The following is a 24,723-nucleotide window of genomic DNA, read 5'->3' on the forward strand; positions in this document are numbered from 1 at the left end:
TTATTGTCACCTTGCACTCTCCTAAGTGCTTAGTTCAGTGCTTTGCATTCAGTAAGCACTCAGTAAATATAATCGAATGAATGAATGAAAAAATGATGCCCAAAACCTGTTGATTTGGAAATTTCCCAGAGAGGAAGTGTACTACTAACTGCTATCTTCCAATATAATTGCGTAGAATATATTGAGCAGTTCTGGGCCCAATACACATCTCTGCTTTTCTCCATTGGGATGGCGGGGGAATAGATTGGACAGGGCACCCTCCATTCTGACCCAGCCAGCTTTGCCATCGAGTCCTTGTCTCAATCGTAATTAACTTTGCATGGCAGCCAAATTCACCAATTTTCAGAGACCAGACCTACTGATGCTTTTTCCAAGGTCCATGACAACCAGATAAGGGTCTTGATGGGTAGACTCTATATTTACAGCTTGCTAATCTCCGACTCTCCAGAAAAATGAAAAGCTCCCAGGAAACCGTAGTTGTTTGAATTCTTCCAATTAAACTGTTGTTTTACAATGTCTGCCCCTCGCCTAGACTGTCCCCCTCTCACAGAGGGCTCACAGTCTTAATTCCATTTTACAGATGAGGTAACTGAGGCACAGAGAAGTGAAGTGACTTGCCCAAGGTCACCCAACAGAGAGTGGCAGAGCCAGGAAAAGAACCCATGACCATCTGACTCCCAGTCCCCTGTTATTTTGTTTCATCATCATCAATGGTATTCATTCATTGATTTAATTGTATTTACTGAGCGCTTACTGTGTGCAGAGCACTGTACTAAGCACTTGGAAAGTACAGTTCAGCACCAAAGAGACAATTCCTGCCCATAACGGGCTCACAATCTAGAAACAGGGAGACAGACATCAAAACAAGAAAACAGACAGGCCTCAGTTTCCCCCGTACCAGCTGTCCCGGACCCACAGCGCTGCTATGCTTACTATGCGCAGAGCACTGAACTTAGCAGTTGGGAGAGTACAATGCAACAGAATTCATTCGTTCAAAGGTATTTATTGAGTGCTTACTATGTGCAGAGCACTGTACTAAGCGCTTGGAATGTACAAATTGGCAACAGATAGAGACAGTCCCTGACCATTGATGGGCTTACAGTGTAATTGGGGGAGACGGACAAAAACAATAGCAATAAATAGAATCAAGGGGACGAACATCTCATTAAAACAATAGCAATAAACAGAATCAAGGTGATGTACATCTCATTAACAAAATAAATAGGGTAATGAAAATATATACAATTGAGCGAACGAGCACAGTGCTGAGGGGAGGGGAAGGGAGAGGGGGAGGAGCAGAGGGAAAGGGGGGAAAAGAAGGCTTAGCTGAGGGGAGGTGAAGGGGGGCTTGAAGGGGAGCAAAGGGAAAAGGGGAAGCTCAGTCTGGGAAGGCCCCTTGGAGGAGGTGAGCTCTAAGTAGGATTTTGAAGAGGGGAAGAGAATTAGTTTGGCGGAGGTGAGGAGGGAGGGCATTCCGGGACAGCGGGAGGACGTGGCCCAGGGGTCGACAGCGGGACAGGCGAGAACGGGGGATGGTGAGGAGGTGGGCGGCAGAGGAGCGGAGCGTGCGGGGTGGGCGGTAGAGAGAAGGGAGGAGAGGTAGGAGGGGGCGAGGTGATGGACAGCCTCGAAGCCTAGAGTGAGAAGTTTTTGTTTCGTACGGAGGTTGATAGGCAACCACTGGAGGTTTTTAAGAAGAGGAGTGACATGCCCAGAGCGTTTCAGAATTGTCAGACACGTTCCCTACCCACAACGAGTTTACAGTCTAGAGGGGGAGACAGGCATTAATATAGATAATTTAGAGTAGTTAATTTAAAGCTTGATGTACCTAAGTCCTGTGGGGATGAAGATGGGGTGAATATCAAGTGCCCAAGGATCACAGATACAAGTGCATAAAAGCATGCAAGAAGAGAGAGGGAGCCTGGGAAAAGAGGACTTCATTGGGGAAGGCCTGTTGGAGGAGATGTGACCTTAATAAGGCTGTGAAGGTGGGGAGAGTGGTGGTCTGGTGTATGGGGAGGGAGTCCCAGGCTAGGAGGAGGATGTGGGCAAGGGGTCAGCAGTCCCAAGTTTGGGTCAGCTGGTTTTAAAGGAGCAGTTTGCAGGCTGGGCTGGAGTAGATCAGTGAGGTCATGGCATTATTTCCCAGCTCACAAAGTACTGTGAATGCAGTAGACATTTCCCTTTAAGAGGACATTTGGGGGGGGGAATAAAACAGAGACTAGAAATGATACCTGTACTGATTTCCTTGACTTTTGAATTTGAATCTTCTTTCTGATTCCTCCTTCTGGCAGCATCCTAGACCTCCTGATCCCCCATCCCAACTTTCCAACTTTAGCTTTACCATGTAAGCTTTCTTCAAGCTGTGAGGACAATGAGACCCTACTTATTCAACCTCAGGAGTATGTCTACATTATGCGTTTTCAGTAGGACTCTTGAGGCCTTAGGGAATCTCTCTCCACGGTCTACAGATGTCAAGCCGTATTTATTCCCCGCCACCAATAAACAATCAGAGGTATTTGTCAAGTGCTTACCGTGTGCAGAGCACCATGCTAAGCGCTTGGGAGAGTCCAAAGAACAGAGTTGGTGGACGCATTCTACCACATTCCTCCATTAAAGTGCCAGATTGAGCATTATAATGAGTGAATGACAACAGAATACTCACGGCTGGTATGAGGCAAATAGATGGAGGGGGGCAGAAGAACTACTTCAGGGACACTTTAAAGCACAATCTGAAACAAGGAAACCGAGATGTCAGTATCTGGGAGATGATAGCACAGAAGTGTGGCTTTATTTGAGGAAATGGTGCTGACCGTGAGGCAAACAGCAACAGGTTTTGCAGTTAGCTGGCTTCGGTTCTTGTGCAAGTTTGGACATGGTGTTAAACCAGAGTGGAAGTGATGGTTCATCGCACATCCTCTACAGTCACATTCCCATAGAGAGGGAATTACACCAGCATCATACTCTAGACATGAAGGAAAATGAAAGGGGAGATCATAAAAAACTAAAATTAAGACCATGCACAAGGCCAGGAAAGTTGGAATTAGGTTACTTTTCCAGCGGAGAGGTTGTGTTGCCAGTGACATTCATAGGGTATATCAAGAAGGAGAAGCAGCATGGCCTAGTGGTAAGAAGACCGGCCTGGGAGTCAGAGGACCTGGGTTCTAATCCCAGCTCTGCCACTTGGCTGTTGCGTGACTTTGGGCAAGTCACTGTCCTCATTTGTAAAATGGGGATTAAGACTGTGAGCCCACATGGGACAGGGACCGTGTCCAACCCCATTATTGTGAATCTACCCCAGAATTTAGTACAGTGCCTGGCACCTAGTAAGCGCTTAACAAATATTACAATTATATAAATATAATTTATATATAATATAAAGATATACACATTATAAAATATCAGTATTTACTTTTGGAACAAAATGCCTCAGGCCCAGAGGCCTAAAGGATTTGTCCCAGGGTTAATTTATAATCATTTTTTAAAAATGAAGATGCAGGGCACTCCTATAGGCCTGAGTGGTTCAAAATGGGTTGTGTCTTCTCTGGTGAGGAGGAGGAATCTTGTAAGCTTTATTTCATTCCTGGGCAGTCTAGTATCTTGGATTACTGGCCTAGTATTGAGGCCAGGTTAGGTCTGGGCCCTTACTCAGCATCCTACCCCAAGTGGTCCAAATTTCCAGGGGTAGCCCTCTATTGGCTTGACTTTTTGAAGAAGTAGCATGGCATAGTGGATAGAGCATGGGTCTGGGAGTAAGAAGGTCATGGGTTCTAATCCCGGCTCTGCCACTTGTCTGCTGTGTGACCTTGGGCAAATCACTTCACTTCTTTGTGCCTCAGTTCCCTCATCTGTAAAATGGGGATTAAGACTGTGAGCTCTCTGTGGACTGTGTCCAACCGGATTATCTTGTATCTCCCCCAGTGCTTAGAACAGTGCCTGGCATACAGTAAGCACTTAACAAATGCTATAATTATTAATTATAATTGTTAATGAGGGACTGAATGCCTCTGAGGAATGTCTTGCCATTGCAGAACAGAGTAACGGCCTCCCTACATCAATCAGTCCTCCACTGCACTAAAGACACTTGGGCCCTCAGGACTGGTCCTGACTCCAGAGACAGGATATTGGAGCTATCCTTGACCTGGAAGTTCGATAGCTTTCATCTTTGGAGGGAAGGAAGGTTTAGATGAGAAGCAGCATGGTGTAGCAAATAGAGCATAGGCTTGGGAGTCAGAAGGTCATGGGTTCTAATTCAGGCTCTGCCACTGGTCTGCGTGATCTTGGGCAGTTCACTTTTCTGGACCTCAGTTACCTCATCTGTCAAATGAGGATTGAGACTGTGAGCCCCACGTGGGGCAGGGCCTGTATCAAACATGATTTGCTAGTATCCACCCCAGCGCTTAGTACGGTGCCTGGCACATAGTAAGTGCTTAACAAATGCTACGCTTATTATTATCATTATTATTATAGTTGGTCCTGCAGGCAGAAGGACTCCCATCAGAGTATGCCACTACCCATCGAGAAACTCCGGGGCTGGAAATGATTTGGAATGGGGTGAGCTCTGAGAGCTGGACTCTAGGCAAATGATTCTGCAGTGCCAGGATACGCCTGCTAATATGTTGACATCTGCTGAAGCCTACTACAGGTTAACCACGTTAACCAGGTTGAGCGTGGCTTTGTGCTTAGAACACGGGCCTGGGAATCAGAAGAACCTGAGTTCCACTCCCAGCTCCACCACTTGGCTTCTGCGTGACCTTGGGCAAGTCATTTCACCTCTCTGTGCCTCAGTGATCTCATCTATAAAATGGGGAGTGAGACTGTGAGCCCCCAGGGACTGCGTCCAACCTGATCAGCTTGTATCTACCCGCACACTTGGTACAGTGCTCAGCACAAGCTTAACAAATTGCTTAAAAAAGCCATGTGCTGATAACCACTAAAATGGCATGAAACTCAGAATATTCTAAGGAGCCATAGCTAAGGCTCTTAGGGGTTGAACTTGAGGAGAAGAAGCCAGCAGAACAAAGTTTCAAGGCTAAGGTGTCTCTTTAATACTGCCAGTGTTCACTTTGTTGACTACTTGATTGTAAGGTCCTCGAGGGGAAGGTTACTCTAGTCTGCTTACTCTATTGCACTCCTCTGTTTCCTTTCCTTTCCTGCCTTTGTCATCTCATTATGCATTAACACCTCCAGAACATGATGGGAAGAGATGTAATTCAGGTAATTAGAAACAGCATGACAGTGGAAAGAGGACCAGCCCGGGAGACAGATGACCTGGTTTCTAATCCCGGCTCGGCCGCGTGGCTTGCTTTGTGACCTTAAGCAAGTCATTTAACTTCTGTGTGCCTGTTACCTCATCTGTAAAATCGGGATTAAGACTGTGAGTCACAAGTGGGATATGGACTGTGTCCAATCTGATTAACTTGAATCTACCCCAGGGCTTAGAAAGGCAGCCTGGTGTAGTGGATAGAACATGAGCCTGGGAGTCAGAAGGTCATGGATTCTAATCCCAGCTTCTCCAGTTGTCTGCTGTGTGATCTTGGGCAAGTCAGTTCACTTTTCTGAGCCTGTTACCTCATCTGTAAAATGGAGATTGAGACTATGAGCCCCATAGAGGACAGGGACTGTATCCAACTTGATTTGCTTGTATCCACCCCAATGCTTAGTGTATAGTGCCTGGTACATAGTAAGCGCTTAACAAATACCACTAAAAAAAAAAAATCATTTTACCTCTGGTTGGCAACTCTGTTTAGAAAAAAAAAATGGTGAAGGAAAAAGTTGAAACTATGTACTTTGTGGCATTTAAATTTTGAGACTACTTCCAAATTAAACTTTCTATGAAATTCCCATCTCCCATTTGAGGAACATTTGAAAGCTGACTCCGAGCAGAATGTAGGAATGAAGGAGCAGAGCTATGGTAGGAGGAGGCACAGGGGTCGTCAGTCAATCATATTTATTGAGCGCTTAATGTGTGCAGAGCACTGTGCTAAGCATTTGGGAGAGTACAATGCAATAATAAACAGACTCATTTCCTGCCCACAGTGAGCATACAGTGTAGAAGGGGAGACAGACATCTCGACATTCTTGTCCTGCTTTCCCTAGATAGGGGGCTATCTATCCAGGCCATCCGAAAATGAGTAGGCCCCATAATCAAAGGCAAAGGAACCAGCAAAGTAACTTAAATGTGGAAAGCACTAAAAAAACTTAGTAACAGATTCCTAGAAACCAAAACACATTAATTCCTCTCCCCAGGTATTTCAAGAACCAACCGAAACTGCCTATAACAGTAGGGTGAACTTTTAGAAATGGAATGTCTGTTCTTTTTCATCTTTTATATCTTTTTAATTTTTTTAAATGTATAACAACTTCTAGTACTTTTTTAAGTTCTTAAAAAAAAGGCCTCTTTCAAAAAGCAACAGAGGACATTGATCCGTTGACTTTTGTTTTTAATCCAGAATTAGTTGTATATCTTCTTTTAGATCACAGTATAACTCAGCATATGCATTCCTCAACTTTGAAAATAATGATGGTGTATATGATCACTTCCTATTAACATTTTGTTAAAGATGTTGTTATCTGCTTCAGGAAGCTTAGGTGAGCGACTTCTTATCTACATTAGAAAATATTAGTTTTGTTAGGCTTTTATTCATTAAATCTGTAGATATTGGAGAGAAGCTGTCGATTAAAGTTTTTAGGACTCTGTTATTCAGAGTCTTGAGTATTTGGTTTTCTCAATTGTTTTTCTAAAACTGGGAATAGCATCCTTAAATTATGGCCTGCTTCTCATTTTCCTAACTTGATCTGTGGTGTATATTTTGTTCACTTCCTCTTGTTTTATCCAGATGCAACAAAATGAGTTGAGGCAATTATCAGAATAATTAGAACCCCTTCAAAAAAAACACTATTTGCTTCCATTATCTGAATATTTCAGGAGAAAGTAGGGTCTGCCCTTGAATAATCCAAATTCCGGCTAAAATTCTACATTTCATTTTTCTAGTTTAACTTAGTTTTGTGTAGAGTGACAGCCCTGGAATGTTTATTTCCACTTCCTTTTAGGTATGAGAATAAAAAGTTAATGTAGATTTCAAGTAATTCTTTTCTGGGACAATCATCTAGTTGGCAAAAGTTAAAGTTTCTATGTTAAAAAGGAAGAATAAGATAGAAATCGGGAGTCACTGAGGGCAGGTATTTGCTAATAATAATGAATTGCCTTTGTTTCCTGCACAAGTAGAGTCTGGGTTTATTTTTCAAAGTTAATTCCTGCTTTTAAAAATCACCATGACTCATCTGATCATTTAAAGGAAGGAAAGCATTCCTTGTCGAGTAAATATGAGAAACCAGCAAAAGCTACCTTCTAGTTTGCTAGTCTCTTTTGAAATAGCTTGAATTGTGTCCTTTGGGTGGCTTTCATCTGGAGGAAGCGTTTATTAAAAATTTAACTATCACTCAAGGGTAACTTGGGTCTTTTCACAGTGTCGTGGTTAACTGCGTGAGCTACTACTTTTGTCTTTGACGGACAAAGCACCGGTGGCCCGCTCAAGAAGTGCATCCGATTATGGTTTCTTCATATTAGCATATTTCGAGATCCACAAGAACAAAATGGACCAGGAATCAGCCTCTTCAACAGCCGAGCTGTTTCGACTGTAGGAACCTCCGAGGACAGGGTACAGATCAGCATTTGAAAAGTCTTGCTGTCTCTTACTCAGAGTAACATGCAAAATGATCGATTTCACCAAGCCTTTTCAAAATGCAGTCCTTCAAGGTGAGGTGTGCTAAAATGTGCTCCTCTGGTTTACCAAGTGCTGTCACTGAACGGAAACTAGTAAGATGAACAGTTGGTTCTCAGATTTACAAAAACTAAGCATTTCAAATTGTGGTTGGAAGTGTTTAGTGCAGTAAATCATGTGCTTTTCATGTACCATATCTCCCAGATGCAGTTGGACGTGAGATAATCAGATTTTCACTCCCCGCAGGCAACACTAATGGAAGGTTGCCGGACAGCCAGAAATGTCACCCTGCTTGTACGTGTGGAAGATCTAGAGTGCTTTTCTGCCTGTCTGATTTAAGTGGTTGTGGTCAGTCTGAGGAACCTGTGATATGATAAGATAGCATTCATGAGGTCATGTGGTTTGCAGGCACCCAATCTTAACTGAGCAGCTTCTGAGCTCCCCAGGATGGGGGAACAAACTTTGCATGCATTCCAAAATGTTTAAAAGCTTATCTTGTGGTATAATGACAAAACAGCATGTTTTTTTTCTTTTCTCTTTCAATATTCTGACCCGGAGCGAAATGTGCTCGGACACACATTTCGAGACTTGTCAGCAGCGGTAACAAACTTTTGAAAAAATGGAGTGACCTTCAGTTTTTCTCACTTGCTACTCTGCTGCCTAACTACTGAAGCATCAAAATGGGAGTATCTCTCGACCATGATGCATTGAGGAGCCCGGGTATCACTCCTCCCCGCATTAAAAGCAAGCAAACAAAAGGCCTTTTGTCGTCCTCTGTCCATAGGGATCGATAAGTCCAGAGCAATAAGAGGGGTTGGTTGGCTCTTAAACCGGCAGACAGTGTTGATGGAGAAGCCAGCTGGCAGGTGGAGAGGCTGGATGACTTTTCTCCCTGGAATAAATCCTAGGTAAAGATTCGGAATTAATAGGATCAGTAACAAGTGTAGCGGGCAAGATTCCTTCAACATGGTGCTCTTAGATGGAAGGGAATAGGGTCTGCCTTTAATTTGGTGACTTGCAAAATTTTTTAAAGCCCCCAAATGATGGTTTGTGTTATAATAATAATAATAATAATTGTGGTAATTATTAAGTGTTTACGATGTGCCAGTTGCTGTATTTAGCCCTGGAGTGGATACAAAGAAACCAGGTTAGACACAGGCCCTGTCCTGTATGGGGCTCACAGTTTTAATCCCCATTTTCCAGATGAGGTAACTGAGGCACAGACAAGTGAAGCGACTTGCCCAAAGCCACACAGCAGACAAGCAGCGGGGCTGGGAACCCATGACCTTTTGACTCCCAGGCCTGTGCTCTAGCCACTACACCATCCTGCTTTCTCTTCACCTGAGGTCTGAAAGGACCGTTGATCTGTTCCAGAATGAATTTTTTAGGGCCAGGTCTTTCCCAAAAGTAGGGAGGTAGATGAGCTGACCTCTTCAGGTCACTCTCTTTCTGGCTTGTGCTCTTGGAGGGAAAGTGTCACTGTTCTGTTTGTGAAGATCTTCAAGAGCCTTTTCTTGCACCTCAGCAGCCACTCACAGTTTCAGGTGAAGTAACATTTGAAATCTCTTTTAACATTGAAGGTGCATATTTGGGAGCCTTGGTTTTTCAAGATGAATTCAACAGGAAACCTCAAATATGTCTCTAAATTGGAAGAAGGGAGTACTGGTCAGTAAAATGAGTGACTACAACCCATCTGGAAGACTTTATTGTTATTAATGATTTTAGGTCCATCTTTTCTTTATGAAGAACTGAGAAAATGGCTGTAGTTAAAGGATGTACCAGTGGTGTAGAAGTGAAGTTTTGCATGCTTTCTGTAAATACCCATACTCTGTAAAAATCATATAGTACTATATGAATGGTCTGATAAAGCAGTAACACCACTGTTAACACTGAGCAGAGGTGGAGTATCCTATTTTACTGTAGTTTTGGTTTGAGATTGTGGCCAATTGTATTACATTTAAAAAATACTCTCAGCCAAAACATCTTAAATCAAATGAAACCTGCAGAGCACTTTGAAGTTTTTAAAAGTTCAGTGATAGGAGTGTGAAGTGATTTATTTCCTGTAATTGGTCATAAATGGTATGTAGAAACTCATGCATTCCAATCCTCAGCACCACCTAGTGCTTCTGAATTATGTTGACGTTTCAGGCATTTATTTAAGTGTAATGTACCAGGAAGAAGAGGTGGTAAGGCAGTTTCATTTTGCTTGGCCATGATAGTTAATTATAATTGTGAGTTGTAATAATGTTTTACTTCTTTGACCCCTCTCCACTCTCAATAGCCCACCTCCACCCCCCTCCCCAACCCACTTATAATGAAAGTTATTAGTATTCTTGGATTCCTCAGCAAATTTTTTGACTTTTCTTCCTGCCTCCTAGAGCTAAGGATGCTTACAAACCCCTTTGTTCTGCACATAGCATGGCTTTAAATTATGCATAAAAGCAGTACTATTTTTGTTGTAATGTAAAGACCCTAACAGTGAGCAATCTTGTTTATAGTTCTCACATATGTTTTATCTTTTTTGTGTGGTTAACCTAGATGAAGCATAAAAATACCGTTTACATTTTGCTCTTCGCAGCAAACCTCTTTTTTGAACTTTCAATCATACTGTTACTGTAGTATTTTAGAGTTTAATTTGATTGCTTACTTGTACATCACAACTGTAGCACTTCTCTGTGTAGTACTGTGATCAAAAAGTCATGACCTCTCATTGATCGCGTTTATTGGTTTCCTGTTCTGATTCACTGGAAACCTTTTGGTCTGTGTACTCGCTGCTGGTTTTAATCTTTGTCACGTTTACAATAGCGTTTTTTGCAGTGCTGACAGTAGGGTATACATGTAGTGTCTTGCTTCCTTCTGACGTTTCAGCTTTTGAGAACTGAAAAGAACAATTTAAAACATCTAAAAGCCAATCAGAAATGCATTTGGAAGAAAAATAAAGCATTAAACCTTCCAGAATTTGGAGATGTAAACCTAATTGACAATTATACTGAGTTTTGTAACTAGCCCTCAGATTCAAATACTTCCTAGCTCTTTTTTATCCTTAAGTTATAGCGTGGACACTTGTAGAGACATTAGGCCATATCTAAAGGTGAAAAGTTATGAAATGATGTTTTACAGAGATTGAAAGTACACAAAACCCAAATGTACTAAATGAGTGTTGTTAAAATCTGATATGACTCAATCTTGGAAACTTACAGCAACTGTTTAGCAGTTCTCTTGGTACCACATGACGCACTTCAATGGTTTAAGCTCTGTCTAGTGGTGATCAAAGTTCATATGGTTAGGATTTTTTTGTGTGTGTGAGGATGTCTCTTTTTCCACTTTGTTGTGGATTACCTTCACCATTCTTGTAATGGTGAAGGGGAATGTGAAGACATTGTGATTTCATTCTTACTTCATTGTTGCTTTATGCCTCAGTTTGCAATGGTTCATAATTTCATGAAAGTATGAAATTCTTGAGGTATTGCATGACTCCTCTTATTAATATACCGGCGGAGAGCAAACTACACTCGGTTCTTCTGTAATGCGTGTTTTCACTACCTGTTTTGAGTAGGTCGCTGTTAGGGAATGTTCTTCCGACAATTGCGTGTCTGGATAGGGTACAGTGTTGAAAGACATGTTAGTGCACATGTGCGTTTTGTTGATCAAGCTGAGTTTTCTGTAATGCAGAGTTCATCATGCAGCCAGGAGAACCCAGGGTAGGGTGAAGATTATCTAGGATTTTAGATCATTCCCATTAGGAGAGCACCCACTGATAAGGCTAAGTTTTCTGAGCATGGACTTCTACGTCAAAGTATCACAGACCGTTTATTGGAAAGCATTTTGGAACTTCCAGTGGATGGTTTTTTTCCAAGGAGTTTTCACTGATTTTTTTTCAATTACTGTCTATTTTGTTTCCCCACAGAGCAAAATATATATATTAAACCAAGACCACTAATTTTCAGAAAAATGTGAGGTATTATGTATATCTCTAAGAGGTTCTGAGGCTTCAGTAGACACTGGCTTCTAGCTGGAGTTCCAAATAAATTATGTGCTGTAGGTTCTTAGCAGGTAATAAGACGGGCCTAGATTTTCAAGGTCAACTTTTTTTTTAACTAAAAAAAATGGGCTACAGATTTTAAAATTAACCACTGTCAAGTAGTCGAGATTTTTCTTCTAGTACTGCATTTAGTAGCCATGCTGAATTTCCTGTTGTAATCTCCTGTGAAGATGACAGTTTCCTGTTTTCTGGTTGTTTGTTTAGTGATTTATTCTCTTTAGCAGAACTGGTCTGTCTTTAACAACTTTCTTTCTCCTTTGCTGAGTGGTTCATCGCGTGAGATCTTCTGGAAGGTGGTAGATTACTTAATAATGTGCTAGGAAATCCCAAATCCAAATTTCCAAGTATTCGGCTAATATTAATTTGATTGAGAATTTGTTATATTATAAATTGTGGCATAATGGCCCACAGACCTCTAAATCTTTTTACTCTTTTACTCTGTCTTCTTTCTTTATGCTTGACTTGATGAGACAGTCAGCGTCAGGTAAGCAATAGTACCTTGGGTAGATCTTTATTTGATGATCCCATTTTGTATAATTGTTCTCACTTCTGAATTTGCAAAATGTGGGAGAGGGTGAGGTCTTATGGCTTTAATATGGTCTTATGGCTTTAATATTCTAGCAAGCATGCTACCATTACTTTATCATGAAACTGGAATGTATGTCTTATAAAGTTATACCAAAATTCGTATTGAAATGGTCACAAACCTATTTTATGAAAGCAGCTTGAAATATCTACTCAGTAGGGGCACAGTCTCTACCTCCTGCCATTTATTTCATTCAAAAATGAATGAAAACTCTAATTCTTCAAACACCTCAGTAAAATGCATGAAAATAATAATCATTACTTGTTCTTTCCAACTGTTAGGCATGTGGTTTTAAATCAGTAAAGAGTTTTGATTTTTTTTCTTTTAAATTTAAACTTTTTAAATCGACTCACCATTTTGGGTGGACTGACTAATGTTAAGCTAAAGAGATTCTAAATAAATTGGAGTTAATTTGAAAGCCTCTTTACTGATGTCCTTCCTAGCCAATAATGGGGGTAAACATGTGATTAAGACACAGTTTCTGAATTCTCACCAGCCAAATGGTTTTATTTATTTCAACTTTGGGTTGAACTTCAGTCCTTATTGTGAGAATACTTCTGGTTGAATTATCCTTGGTGGCGAATTGCAGCACGTTCATGGGGCTGCTTTTGTAAACATGAAATTGAGTGAACAAAATCAATTATTACAGAATTTTTCAGCATTTTGGCTCCAAAAAATGACTCTTGAATATGACTCAGAGGAGCTAAGCAAAATTTTATATTATTTTCTGTAACTTTAAACACATTTTTCCACAAAAGTGTGGCTCATTTTAAGAGATGGATTAAGGAAACAGAGCGGTGATATTCCCCAGCTCTGAAGTTCAGTCTGTCCCTTAATGCTGCTGGTTTTTTCTCCGCGGCACTTCTCATATGCCCCATCCTCTTCTTCGCAACGGCCACTACCCTATCCTAAGCATTCCTCATATGCCAGCTAGATTACTGACTTTGATTACTGACTCCTCCTCAACCTCCCACCCTCCAGTCTCTCTCCTCTCCATTCTATAATTCACTCTGCTGCCCAGATCATTTTTCTAAACAAAGTTCAGTCCATGTTTCCCCCGCTCCTCAAAAGCCTCCAGTTTTTGCCCATTCCTCACATCACCAAGCAGAAACTATTGATTGTTGGTTTTGGCTTTAAAACCCTCAGTCAGCTCTCTCTGCTTCCTACTTCTCACTCCTTTCTCCCACTACCACCAGTTCACACTCTTCATTCATTAGATAATCTATTAGCTGTGCCTCATTCTCATCTTTCCTACTGCCAATCACTTGCTCACAGCCTCTCCTTGACTGTAACTCCCTTCCCTTACCTCAAGCCCCTCTACATATCTGATAGACCGCAACTCTTTCCATCTTCAAAGCCCTCTTTTTTATTTTTTTTAAATGGTATATAAGTGCTTACTATGAGCCAGGCACTGTGTACTAAGTCCTAGGGTAGAAACCAGATAGTCAGGCCGGACACGGTCCAGGTCTCACGCGGGGCTCACGGTCTTAACCCCCATTTTCCAGATGAGGTCACTGAGGCACAGAGAAGCGAAATGACTTGCCCACTGGCACACAGCAGACAAGTCGAGATTAGAACCCGGGTCCTCTGACTCCACTCTTTTTGAAACCACATCTCATTCAGGAGGCCTTTCCTGGTTAATTTCAAGTCTTTGTATTTTATGGCCTCCACAGTTCAACACTTTTGCAGCCCCCAAGACCCATCCCCAATCCTTTTCACTTCACTTATGTTCATATCTTTATATTCTATTGCTTTTCCCTCACCTCTACTTTATATTAGTGTCCATCTTGCCCATTAGATTTTCAGCTCTTAGAGGGCAGGGATCCTTTCTATTGACTGTTGTACACTCCTCAGTGCTTAGTACAGTGATTTGCACAAAGTGCTCAAATATTGTTGATGGATTGACTGAATAGATTGATTCGAATTTCACCTCCTTTTCCTTTTCTTGCCTTAACTGATAATAATGAAATGGAACAGTGTTTAGCAGGGTAAAGGGTGAGGAGTTGCAGAAAGCACCGAGAATGTTCATAGAGATCATGTAAAAATGCCTGTATGAGATCAGTCAATTACATGTAATGAGCGCTTACTGTGTGCAGAGCACAGTGCTAAGCACTTGGGATTGTCTCTTGCCGAATTGTGCTTTCCAAGCGCTTAGTGCTCTGCACACAGTAAGCGCTGAATAAATACGATGGAATGAATGAATGAACACCTGCTATAAGTTGTTTTCTGTATTTGCAATAGCTTGATTCTTAAAGCACACACTTATCACCTTGGTGACGGAAGTAAGAACATGTTCAACTCTGCTATATTATACTCTCCCAAGTGCTTAGTACAGTGTTCTGCCCACAGTAAATGGTCAATAAATACATTAGAATGACATTCATCAGATTTGCCAAAACTTCTGAAATTGACACTGTGCTCCTCATCTTCCCACCCAAACCCTGTCCTCAGTGTGACTTCCATCACTGTAGACAGCACCACCATCCTCCATGTCTCACAAGCCCATAACCATGGCATTATCCTCATCTCTCTTTCAATACATGTATTCAGTCTGTCACTAGATACGGTCAGTTCTTCCTTTGCAACTTTGCTAAAATCCACTCTTTCCTCTCCATCCAAACTGCTACTATGTTTACACTTATCCAATCCCACCCTGTCTATTGCATCTCCGTCTCCCCGCTCCATACTTCATTCCGTGATTGGGCCTTTTTCTAAAAACAACAACATTCCATCCAAGTCTCCTCATTCCTCAAGAACCTCTAACAGTGGCCACCTCTGCATGAAACAAAAACTCCTTACTGTTGACTTTAATGCCCCCAGTGACCTTACCCCTTCCTATTTTACCTTTCTGATTTCCTATACTACAATCTAGCCCACACCCTTCGCTCCCCTACTGCCAACCAACTCACTGTACCTTGACTTTTGTCTTTATCAACTCCAGCCTCTCGCTCGCGTCCTACTCTGGCCCGGAACTTCCTCCCCCTTCGTAGCCAACAGACCGCCGCTCTCCCCATCTCCGAAGTTTTATTAAAATCGCATCATCTCCCTCTTCTGTTGCCTTTGCCCTTGGAATTGTACCTATAAGCACTTGATATTCACCCACCCTCAGCTCCACAGCACTTATATGCATATCTGTAATTTATTTTAATATCCGTCTCCTCCTCTGGACTGTAATCTCCTTGTGGGTGGGGAATAGCTATATTTAAGTGTTATGTGGGACAACCTGATTATCTTGTATCTACCCCAGCGCTTAGAACAGTGCTCTGTGCATAGTAAGCACTTGATAATAATAATAATTATGGTATTTGCTAAGTGCTTACTATGTGCCAATCACTGTTCTAAGTGCTGAGGTAGATACAAGGTAATCAGGTTGTCCCATGTAGGGCTCACACTTTTAATCCCCATTTTACAGATGAGATAACTGAGGCACAGAGAAGTTAAGTGACTTGCCCAAAGTCACGCAGCAGACATGTGGCGGAGGCGGGATTAGAACCCACATCCTCTGACTCCCAAGCCCGTGCTCTTTCCGCTAAGCCACACTGCAATACCATTGACGGACTTACTGTGTTTTAGTGTACTCTCCCAAGTTCTTTTTACAGTGGTGTGCACACAGGAAGCGCACAATAAATACCATTGATTGATTCTAACATATTGGAAGTGAGAGATGTAATTGATGGTGATTTAAATATATCAAGGCAGTGGTTCCAAAGAACCAGGATGATATTCAGTTGGGACAAGTGCAAGGATTAAGCACACAAGACAGGAAACAAACAGCACCGAAAGAAGTTGGAGACAGGCTAGGTACTGATGAAACAGGAAAGAATCTGGGGCTCGTCCATTGACCAGAGGCTAAAAAGGAGAGTCTGCAATGTAGGGCCCTTTACCTTTAAAGGCAATGTGGTTCTAGGAGATTTTAAAAGATAGTATGTCAAACGATTAGGGGGCAATGCGTACCCTAAACTCTGCACTGAACAGATCCTCATTAAGAGTAATGTATCCACTTTTGGCCCCTGCATTTTAAAGGATGCAGAACAACTGAAGAAGGTCAATAGGGGAGCAACAAAAACACTGAGGGACGGTAGCTTAACTAGAAAGGACTTTACTATGCTGAGTATATGAAGGGGGGAGTTGGAAAACTTTTTTTGTCTTTATGCCCTTTTGAACAGTCATGAGCAGGTTGGATTTTTCATCACTCAGGGTACACCTGAAGATCTTTAAACATATTTGTGACTTAATGTTTGCTGTTTACTGTTTCATCATTCAGTAATGAATTTATAGTAACAAATACAATAAATTTGGGGTGGAAAGAATCCGCCCCATTTCTGGTTAAATTATCCAGAGGAACGGAACACAAATGTGGAGCAGTTAGGATTCAGAAGCTCCGTTTATCTAAGATGCTAGGGGCCGCCCACCTCCACCTTCCTGATGCTTTTCTAGGGGGTCTGAAACTCTGGCAAGCTAAGCTGACAGTCTCTAAGGTGGATGTGGCTGTTTAGCTCGAAATATTAGAGTCAAGGTGATGACGGCCTTTTGGATTTGGCTTTCCAGAAAAAATTGAGCTCTGGCCTCCTGCTCTTCCACGGTGATGGCGTTTGCAGACAAACTCTCAACGTCCACTGTACTAATTCCCCTTTATACTCATCCCCCAAAAAACAAAATCCAGTTGCTGGTTTGTCATTCCAATAAGTTTGAGCTGCATTTTTCCTTCCTTCCTGATGTGGTGAGACTGCCAGGATGAAATGTATTTAGAAACAATTTTCAACTTGTGAGTTTCTGGAGCACTGCCCCTCCTGTGAAGATTTGCAATGATTCATTCATTCAGTCATATTTATTGAGTGCTTACTGTGTGCACAGCACTGAACTAAGCGCTTGGAAAGTACCATTCAGCATCAGAGAGAGAGAGCCACAGGCTATTTGGCGATCAGAGCAGTTCCAAAGAAAACGTCTGCCTCCCCAGGATTCCAGAAGTTATTTTTCCTTTGTGGTTCCCACCTTTCTATCAGTTAGGTGGGGGGTAAGAGCACGGAAATACTCCACCTTGATTATTTAAAACACTAGGATTGGAAAGAGAGGAGATTACAGCTCCATTCAGTACTGAATGTTGTAAATCGCCGTGCAGTGTTGCGGTACTGATTGCAGTGCTATATCAGAGCCATGATTATTCAGTGGTGCAGTATTGGCAACTGAATTTTTATTTATGGCATTTGTTAAGCACTTACTATAATAATAATTATTATTGTGGTATATATTAATTGCTTACTATTTGTTCTAAGCGCTGAGGGAGATACAAGGTAATTGGGTTGTCCCACGTGGGGCTCACAGTCTTAATCCCCATTTTGCAGATGAGGTAACTGAGAAGTTAAGTTACTTGCCCAAGGTCACACAGCAGACAAGTGGCAGAGCTGGGATTAGAACCCACATCCTCTGAAACCCAAGCCTGTGCTCTTGCCATTAGACCATGCTGCTTCTCTGCGTCAAGCATTATGTGTCAAGCACTGTTCTAAGTGCTGGGGTAGGTAGAGGTTATTTAGGTCTGAAACAGTCCCTGTCTCACATAGGCCTCACGGTCTACGTAGGAGAGAGAACTAAATGTCAGGATGTCTCTACAGACCTCTAGTCCAGTAAGGGTCATAGAGAGGAGGAGCCAGAGGGTTGTTCTTCAAGGAATTCCAACTTTGGGGAAATAATTCATTAGGGAAAGGAGGAACTGGGTTGCTCCCCCCCAATTTACCTATCTTTTGTCCATCCATATCCTCCCTCTTCTGATTCTGGGGGTACAGTCTTCTGTGTATCTCTGTCGGTGCGGTGGGGGGAGAGCCTCGAGCTTCTCCCCATACATGTCCTGCACCTCCTGCTAGTAGGGCCATAGTAATAATTATAATTATGGTATTTGTTAAGCTCTTACTATGTGCCAGGCACTGTACTATGTGCTGGGGTGGATCCAAGCAAATTGGATTGGACACAGTAGGGCTCACGGCCTCACACCCATTTTACAGATGAGGTAACTGAGGCCCAGAGAAGCGAAGTGATTTGCTCAAGGTCACACAGCAGACAAAGGGCAGAGCCAGGATTAGAGCCCATGAGCTTCTGACTCCCAGACCCAAGTTCTGTCCACTACACCATGCTGCTTCTAATGGGGCCAGGGAATGTAGTGTCCTGTTTCTGAGGGGAAAGGGGACAGGACCCCTGGGGCCCAGTGAGAAGCAGGGTCAAATCTCCCAGCATTATACAGTGGAAAGAGCACCCTGAGAATCAGAGGATGGAGTTCTAATCCCAGCTCTACCATATGTCTGCCATGTAACCTTGAGCAAGTCCCTTCACTTCTCTGGGCCTCAGTTACCTCATCTGTAAAATGGAGATGAAGACTGGGACCCCCATGTGGGATGGGGTTGTGTCCAACCTGATTATCCTGTATCTACCCTAGCAGTTAGGACAGTGCTTGGTGCATAGTAAGCGCTTAGCAAATACCACAGTTATCATGATTACTATTATTATTATTATTCTCAAGATGCTGGTGTTGGCAGAGCAGCATTCTGGCTGCCGCTGGGAAACCGAGGACTGGTAGAGGGGTGAGAGAGGGAGTTGATCTCTGTGGTCGTGACAGAGGGAGGCGGGAATCTGTCTTGCCTCTTCACACTTCACTGCCTCCTTTGCCCCATCAGACCAGGCATCATGGTCCGCCCTGGCGAGTACCTCCTGCTGCCCACCCTCATTTCCCCCCTCCCCACCCTCACCCCGCCCCTCCAATCAGGCCAGGCAGAGCAGCTGCTCTCTCGGTGGGGTCCCCCTGCTGATGCTTCCTCGTCTTCCCTTGTTCTTAGAAGCAGTGTAGTCTAATGGTTAGAGCAAAGGCCTGGGAGTCAGAAGGACTTGGGCTGTAATCCCAACTCTGCCACTTGTCTGCTGCGTGACCTTGGGCAAGTCACTTCATTACTCAGTGCCTCAGTTCCCTTGTCTGTAAAATGGGGATTAAGACTGTGAGCCCCAAGTGGGACAGGGACTGGGTCCAACCTGATTAGCTTGTATCTTACCCAGCGCTTAGAACGGTGCTTGCTACAAAGAAAGCGCTTATCAAATGCTATTATTATTATTCCCCCGTACCAGCACTGTCATGCCGCCACTTGCTCAATTTCGCCCTCATTGCCTCCCAGAGACTTTCACACTCTGGGCCCAGTTGGTCACATTTTATCTCGACCCAATGTCCATCCCAACACTGGACCTGCTGTCAGATCGTCTGGATCTTGCCTGTCCTCCTACAATCCCGCCTCCTACAAGAAGCCTTCCTCGATGAATTGACAGCACCCAAGATGTAAGAGCCCATCAGCCATCACCAGTGCTTACACAATTCCTTATACCCTCACCAAACATTTTTGTAAATTCTATTCAAATGACGCTCAGTTATCATGCCTGTCTTGCCCCATTGTGATGTAAGCTTGTGGGTAGGGAATATGTCACTTGCTCTTTTGTACTTCCCAAGCTCTTAGGAAAATGCACCCAGTTCTCCATACTTACTGTTACTATAACAACTTTATTTCCTCATCACTGAAGTGGCTGTCGCACCTAAAAAAACCCTTAAAGTATATTTTTGAATACTCTTAATTTTGTTTCCCTTTGTTGAAATTTGGCAAGTCATGCTACATAGATTTTTCAACCTATGATTTCCTGTTGTGGGTCACCTCTCTTTTGTATTGTCTCTAAAATATTTGGAAAGAGTACACAGATTTAGGAATTTGTTCCCAAACAAGCACAGCTGCTCGAAATGGGGTGTTCTAGCAGGATTTATGTAAGTTGTCAATCATGCAGAGTGCCCTGCTGATTGATAGGCTAATTCTGTTTTCTGGCTAATCAAGAACGGTCAGAATTTAGCCTCAAAAAAAGCTTCTCCCCCGCTAAGACACCCATTTTATGGCTGGCTTTAAAATAGTAATAATTGTGGTTTGTTAAGTGCTTACTGTGTACCAAGCACTGCACTAAACACTGGGGAGGATATGAGCAAATTGGATTAGATACCGTCCCTGTCCCACTTGGGGCTCACAGTCTTAATCCCCATTTTACAAATGAGGTCACTGAGGCACAGAAAGTGAAGTGACTTGCCCAAGGCCACACAGCAGACAAGTGGCAGAACCGGAATTAGAACCCATAACCTTCTGACAGAACTAAGTGGGTAGGCCTAGCATCTGATTAGATTGAGCTTAAACTTCTAGAGTCTAGAGCAAAGTCTTTATGGATCTAGTCTATCCATACAATAAGCGCTCAGTAAGTATCAGTGATTGATTACAGCACATTAGGAGCTTAGGGGTGTTGGATAGTCATCTTTCCTATCATAGATGATCATCCTCCATGTCACATAAACTTGCAGTCTTGATGTCATCTAAGATTCGTCAGTCTTTCATCTCCCAAATTCAGTGTCTCTCAAAATAATTTTTGTTTTTCCTCTACAGTTTCCCCCAGATTCACCCCTTCTCACACTCACAGAAAATGCCCTGGTCCAAGCCCTTTCCACCTCCTGGCTGGACTACTACATCAGCCTCCTTACTGGTTGCCCTGCCTCCAGTTTCTTCCCTTTTCAAGCTGTCCTAATACTAATAATAATAATAATGTTGGTATTTGTTAAGTGCTTACTATGTGCCGAGCACTGTTCTAAGCGCTGGGGTAGACATAGGGGAATCAGGTTGTCCCACGTGGGGCTCACAGTCTTAATCCCCATTTTACAGATTAGGGAACTGAGGCACAGAGAAGTTAAGTGACTTGCCCACAGTCACACAGCCGACAAGTGGCACAGCTGGGATTCGAACTCATGAGCCCTGACTCTAAAGCCCGCGCTCTTTCCACTGAGTCACGCTGCTTCTCTAAGTCCTACTCACTGCTGCCCTGATCATCTTGCTAAAACACCATTCGGGGCACATTACTTCCCCTTATCTTTCTCTCTCTCTCTCTCTCTCTTCTTCTCTCTCTCTCTCTTTCTCTCTCCCTCTCTCCCCTTCCCAAACTTCCAATAGCTCCCCATTTCTTTCCACATCAAATTCCTGACAGTTGAATTCAAGACTGTCCACCAGTCATCTCTCATCTCCCACTACATCTAGATCATGCTCTCCGCTTCTTCCACGCTAACCTCACGGCTACCTTGCTTTCAACTCTCCTGTCTTCATTCCACCGCTCATACCCTTACCCAGGCAAGCAACTCCCGCCCCATCTCAAAACTGCCAAACCTTGTCCTAACCCCCCCTCCTCAAAAAACACCGTGCTTAACGCAGGGACAAATGCAAGGTAATCAGATCAGACAGTCGGGGCTTAGACCTAAGAGGCAGAGAGGCAGCTGTTATTCTTCCCATTTTTTACAGCTGTGGAAACTGAAGAACAGAACCATGAGGTGACTTGCCCAAATTCACACAGAGGGCAAGTGGCACTACTGGGATTAATAATAATAATAATGTTGGTATTTGCTAAGCACTTACTATGTGCACAGCACTGTTCTAAGCGCTGGGGTAGATAGAGCCCCACTTGAGGTTGCCCCACATGAGGCTCACAGTTAATCCCCATTTTACAGATGAGGTCAGTGAGGCATAGAGAAGTTAAGTGACTTGCCCACAGTCACACAGCTGACAAGTGGCAGAGTTTGGATTCGAACCCATGACCTCTGACTCCCAAGCCCGGGCTCTTTCCACTGAGCCACGCTGCCTGTCTGATTAAGGGCAGGGACCAAGTCTCTTCCTTCTTTTGGTTGCTCCCAGACACTTAGTACAGTGCCGTCCACACAGTATGTGCTCAATAGAGAAGCAGCATGGCGTAGTGGATAGAGCATGGGTCTGGGAGTCAGAAGGTCATGGGTTCTAATGCCGGCTCCGCCAGTTGTCTGCTCTGTGACTTTGGGCAAGTCACTTCAATTCTCTGGGGCTCAGTTGCCTCATCTATAAAATGCGGGTTGAGACTGTGAGCCCCACCCGGTACAGGGACTGTGTCCAACCCGATTTGCTTGTGTCCACCCCAGTGCTTAGTATGGTGCCTGGCATGTAGTAAGCGCCCAACAACTACAATAATAATAATAATAAATGCCGACGATGGTGCTCAATTAATCATTGTAAATAACACCTTGTCATCTTTGATAAAGGAAACCTGTCTGCATGATTTGGCTCCCACAGATCCAACTTTATGATTCAATGAATTTGGTTTCTTTGACACGTCATACGCCTTTTATTCTTCAGCTTGAAAAAAAAAATACATTTAACTTTTTTGTCTTAACAGCTCAGGTGCCTAAAAGGCCAGAGGGGCTTCCCAGGCCAACCCACTTTTGATGGGATCCACATTGTCAACCATCTGATAGGAGATGATGAGTCATTCCATTCCTCTGACGAAGATGTTCTAGCTAACTCCATCCAGGAAGGCGGAGTTCACTTCCCTCTTCCCAGAAGATCCGGGCCAATGTCTCTGGACCCAACTGGGGTAGACAGTAGTGAGAGCGAAACCGAGGACGGCTTGCCGGAGGCCGGGGAGAGTGACCGAGGCGTTCAGAAAGAGCAGAGCCAGAAAAGGAAGGAGCCTTACTCTACCACCGTTTGATCATCGCTGTGATCCAAGGCTGGGGAGGGGGCAGGGGGCTCGAAGGTTTCCGTTGGCTGAGTGACTTAAAAGGGCCAGGATGGGATTAGTGGCTACTGGACTTCATCTGCCCGTGTATGTACACTAACACTTTACAGTTTTATCTGCCTTTTTACCAAATCTTCACCACTCACCCACCATTGCCATATAGTATGGAATATGGTCAGTGGGCTTAAAAAAAGAAAAGCTCTAACAGTATTACTGAATATTATTTTTCCTGAACGTTTCTTGTTTTAGAAGATGCAAGTAGTACACCACATGCGAACCATTTTGGAAGTTCACGAATATGGGAAATAACTTCTCTTCAAAAGAAACTGCTCTCGTGCAATATTTTATGCTCAGTGAACCATTTGTGTGTCTTACGTTTTTTTGAATGTGTTCAGATGGCTGTCTCTAAAGCAGCTGATCAAGACGTGGATCCGATTTATCTTGTTTTTTTACGTGTTGTTGTTTTTTTTAATTCAACATTAGGGTATTATTGATGGCCCACTGAAGGTTTCCAAACACGCAGCCTTTATCTGTATAATTTTATAAACCCAAATTAATGGTTCCACTATCAGTCCTAAGGGTTTTAAAATTGGTTTTTTGAGTTCTAATTTTTATGTGCCCAAGATGCTTTTGATGTATTGCTAATTGGTCAAAGTGGTATGTGAACTACAATATATTGTTTGTACATATTTATAAATCTCTGCACCTATCTGAAAAGTGTGCATTACACATCATTTTTTATGGGGAATGTAAATGTTGCATTATGACTGCTTTCAGCATTTTAACAAGAATCGTGTATATAGATGGTAGAAGTGGGTTTAAAAATAAAAAGCAAACACTAATATTTTAATAGCTTTAGTATCCTTGCTTAGCATTCGACGCTAACACGTTCATGTCTTAATGCTTATTCAAAAACACTATTGGTGGAAATCTCTTCACTTCATGTATATGTACCAAATAAATTTTTCATGGTTTAATAAAGTGGTAACACTTATTGCTTAGTCAATGCTAATATTCTAACCAACAGTTCAAGTTGGGTAAAACGCCGAGATGAACAATTATTCAAGATTTCAGGCACCGCAGAAGACTTCAAAAGGTAATCCAGTTAGTCCCCCTGAGATTCCCTGAGAAGATTCCATAAAGTCATTTATTCGTTCGTTCCAGTTCCGTAAGGATCCTGGAACGTTGCTGCAGTTTAAACTGGCTTGACAAAGCTTCCCAATTTGATGGGTCAAGAATTGCTGAGAGAGAGAGAGAGAGAGGGTTAACCAAGTGGTATCCTATTTGAGAACCATTTCAGTGCAGAATTGTTTGATCCTGATGATGGTGGCTGGATCGCTAACCCGTAGGCTGGGTGAAGCACTACTGTTCTTAGGAGGGGGCAAGGTGATGGACTGCTTTAAAGACAATGATGAGGAATTTTTGTTTGATATGGAGGTGGATAGGCAACCAATGGAAGGAGCACGGGCCTGAGAGTCAGAGGACCTGGGTTCTAATCCCAGCTCTGCCACTTACTTGCTCTGTGACCTCGGGCAAGTCACTTCACTTCTTTGTGCTTCGTTCCTTTATCCGAATGATTGGGGATTCAGTACCTGCTCTCCCTATTTACTCCCAAATACCTACTTTGACTGTGAACGCCATGTGAGCCTGTAGAATTATGTTTGGCATATAGATAGTGCTTAAATACCACAATTATCACTATTACTATAATTATCATCATCATCATCTCCACTCCGAGCATATTTTTTTATGTTTACAGGCTCTCCTGCCAACTTATTTTTTTCCCG

At 42.9% G+C, this 24,723-nt stretch overlaps 1 protein-coding gene across 8 annotated transcripts in view; it reads left to right on the forward strand.

Moving 5' to 3' along the window:
- EVI5 (ecotropic viral integration site 5) overlaps positions 1 to 23,930 on the forward strand; it is a 217,689-nt gene extending 193,759 nt beyond the window's left edge. For 5 of the 8 annotated variants that reach the window (XM_029063239.2, XM_039911863.1, XM_039911866.1 and 2 more), the window contains one exon: positions 22,595 to 23,930. In XM_029063239.2, coding sequence (XP_028919072.1) covers positions 22,595 to 22,909 — 315 coding nt within the window. In that variant the 3' untranslated portion in view covers positions 22,910 to 23,930. Of the gene's footprint in view, positions 1 to 12,240; positions 12,251 to 22,594 lie in introns of all 8 variants that reach the window. The other 3 variants (XM_039911868.1, XM_039911867.1, XM_039911865.1) reach the window with 3 other exon arrangements.
- The last annotated feature ends 793 nt before the right edge of the window (positions 23,931 to 24,723 follow it).

Source organism: Ornithorhynchus anatinus, chromosome 4 (genome assembly GCF_004115215.2).
Source record: "Ornithorhynchus anatinus isolate Pmale09 chromosome 4, mOrnAna1.pri.v4, whole genome shotgun sequence".
NCBI lineage: Eukaryota > Metazoa > Chordata > Mammalia > Monotremata > Ornithorhynchidae > Ornithorhynchus > Ornithorhynchus anatinus.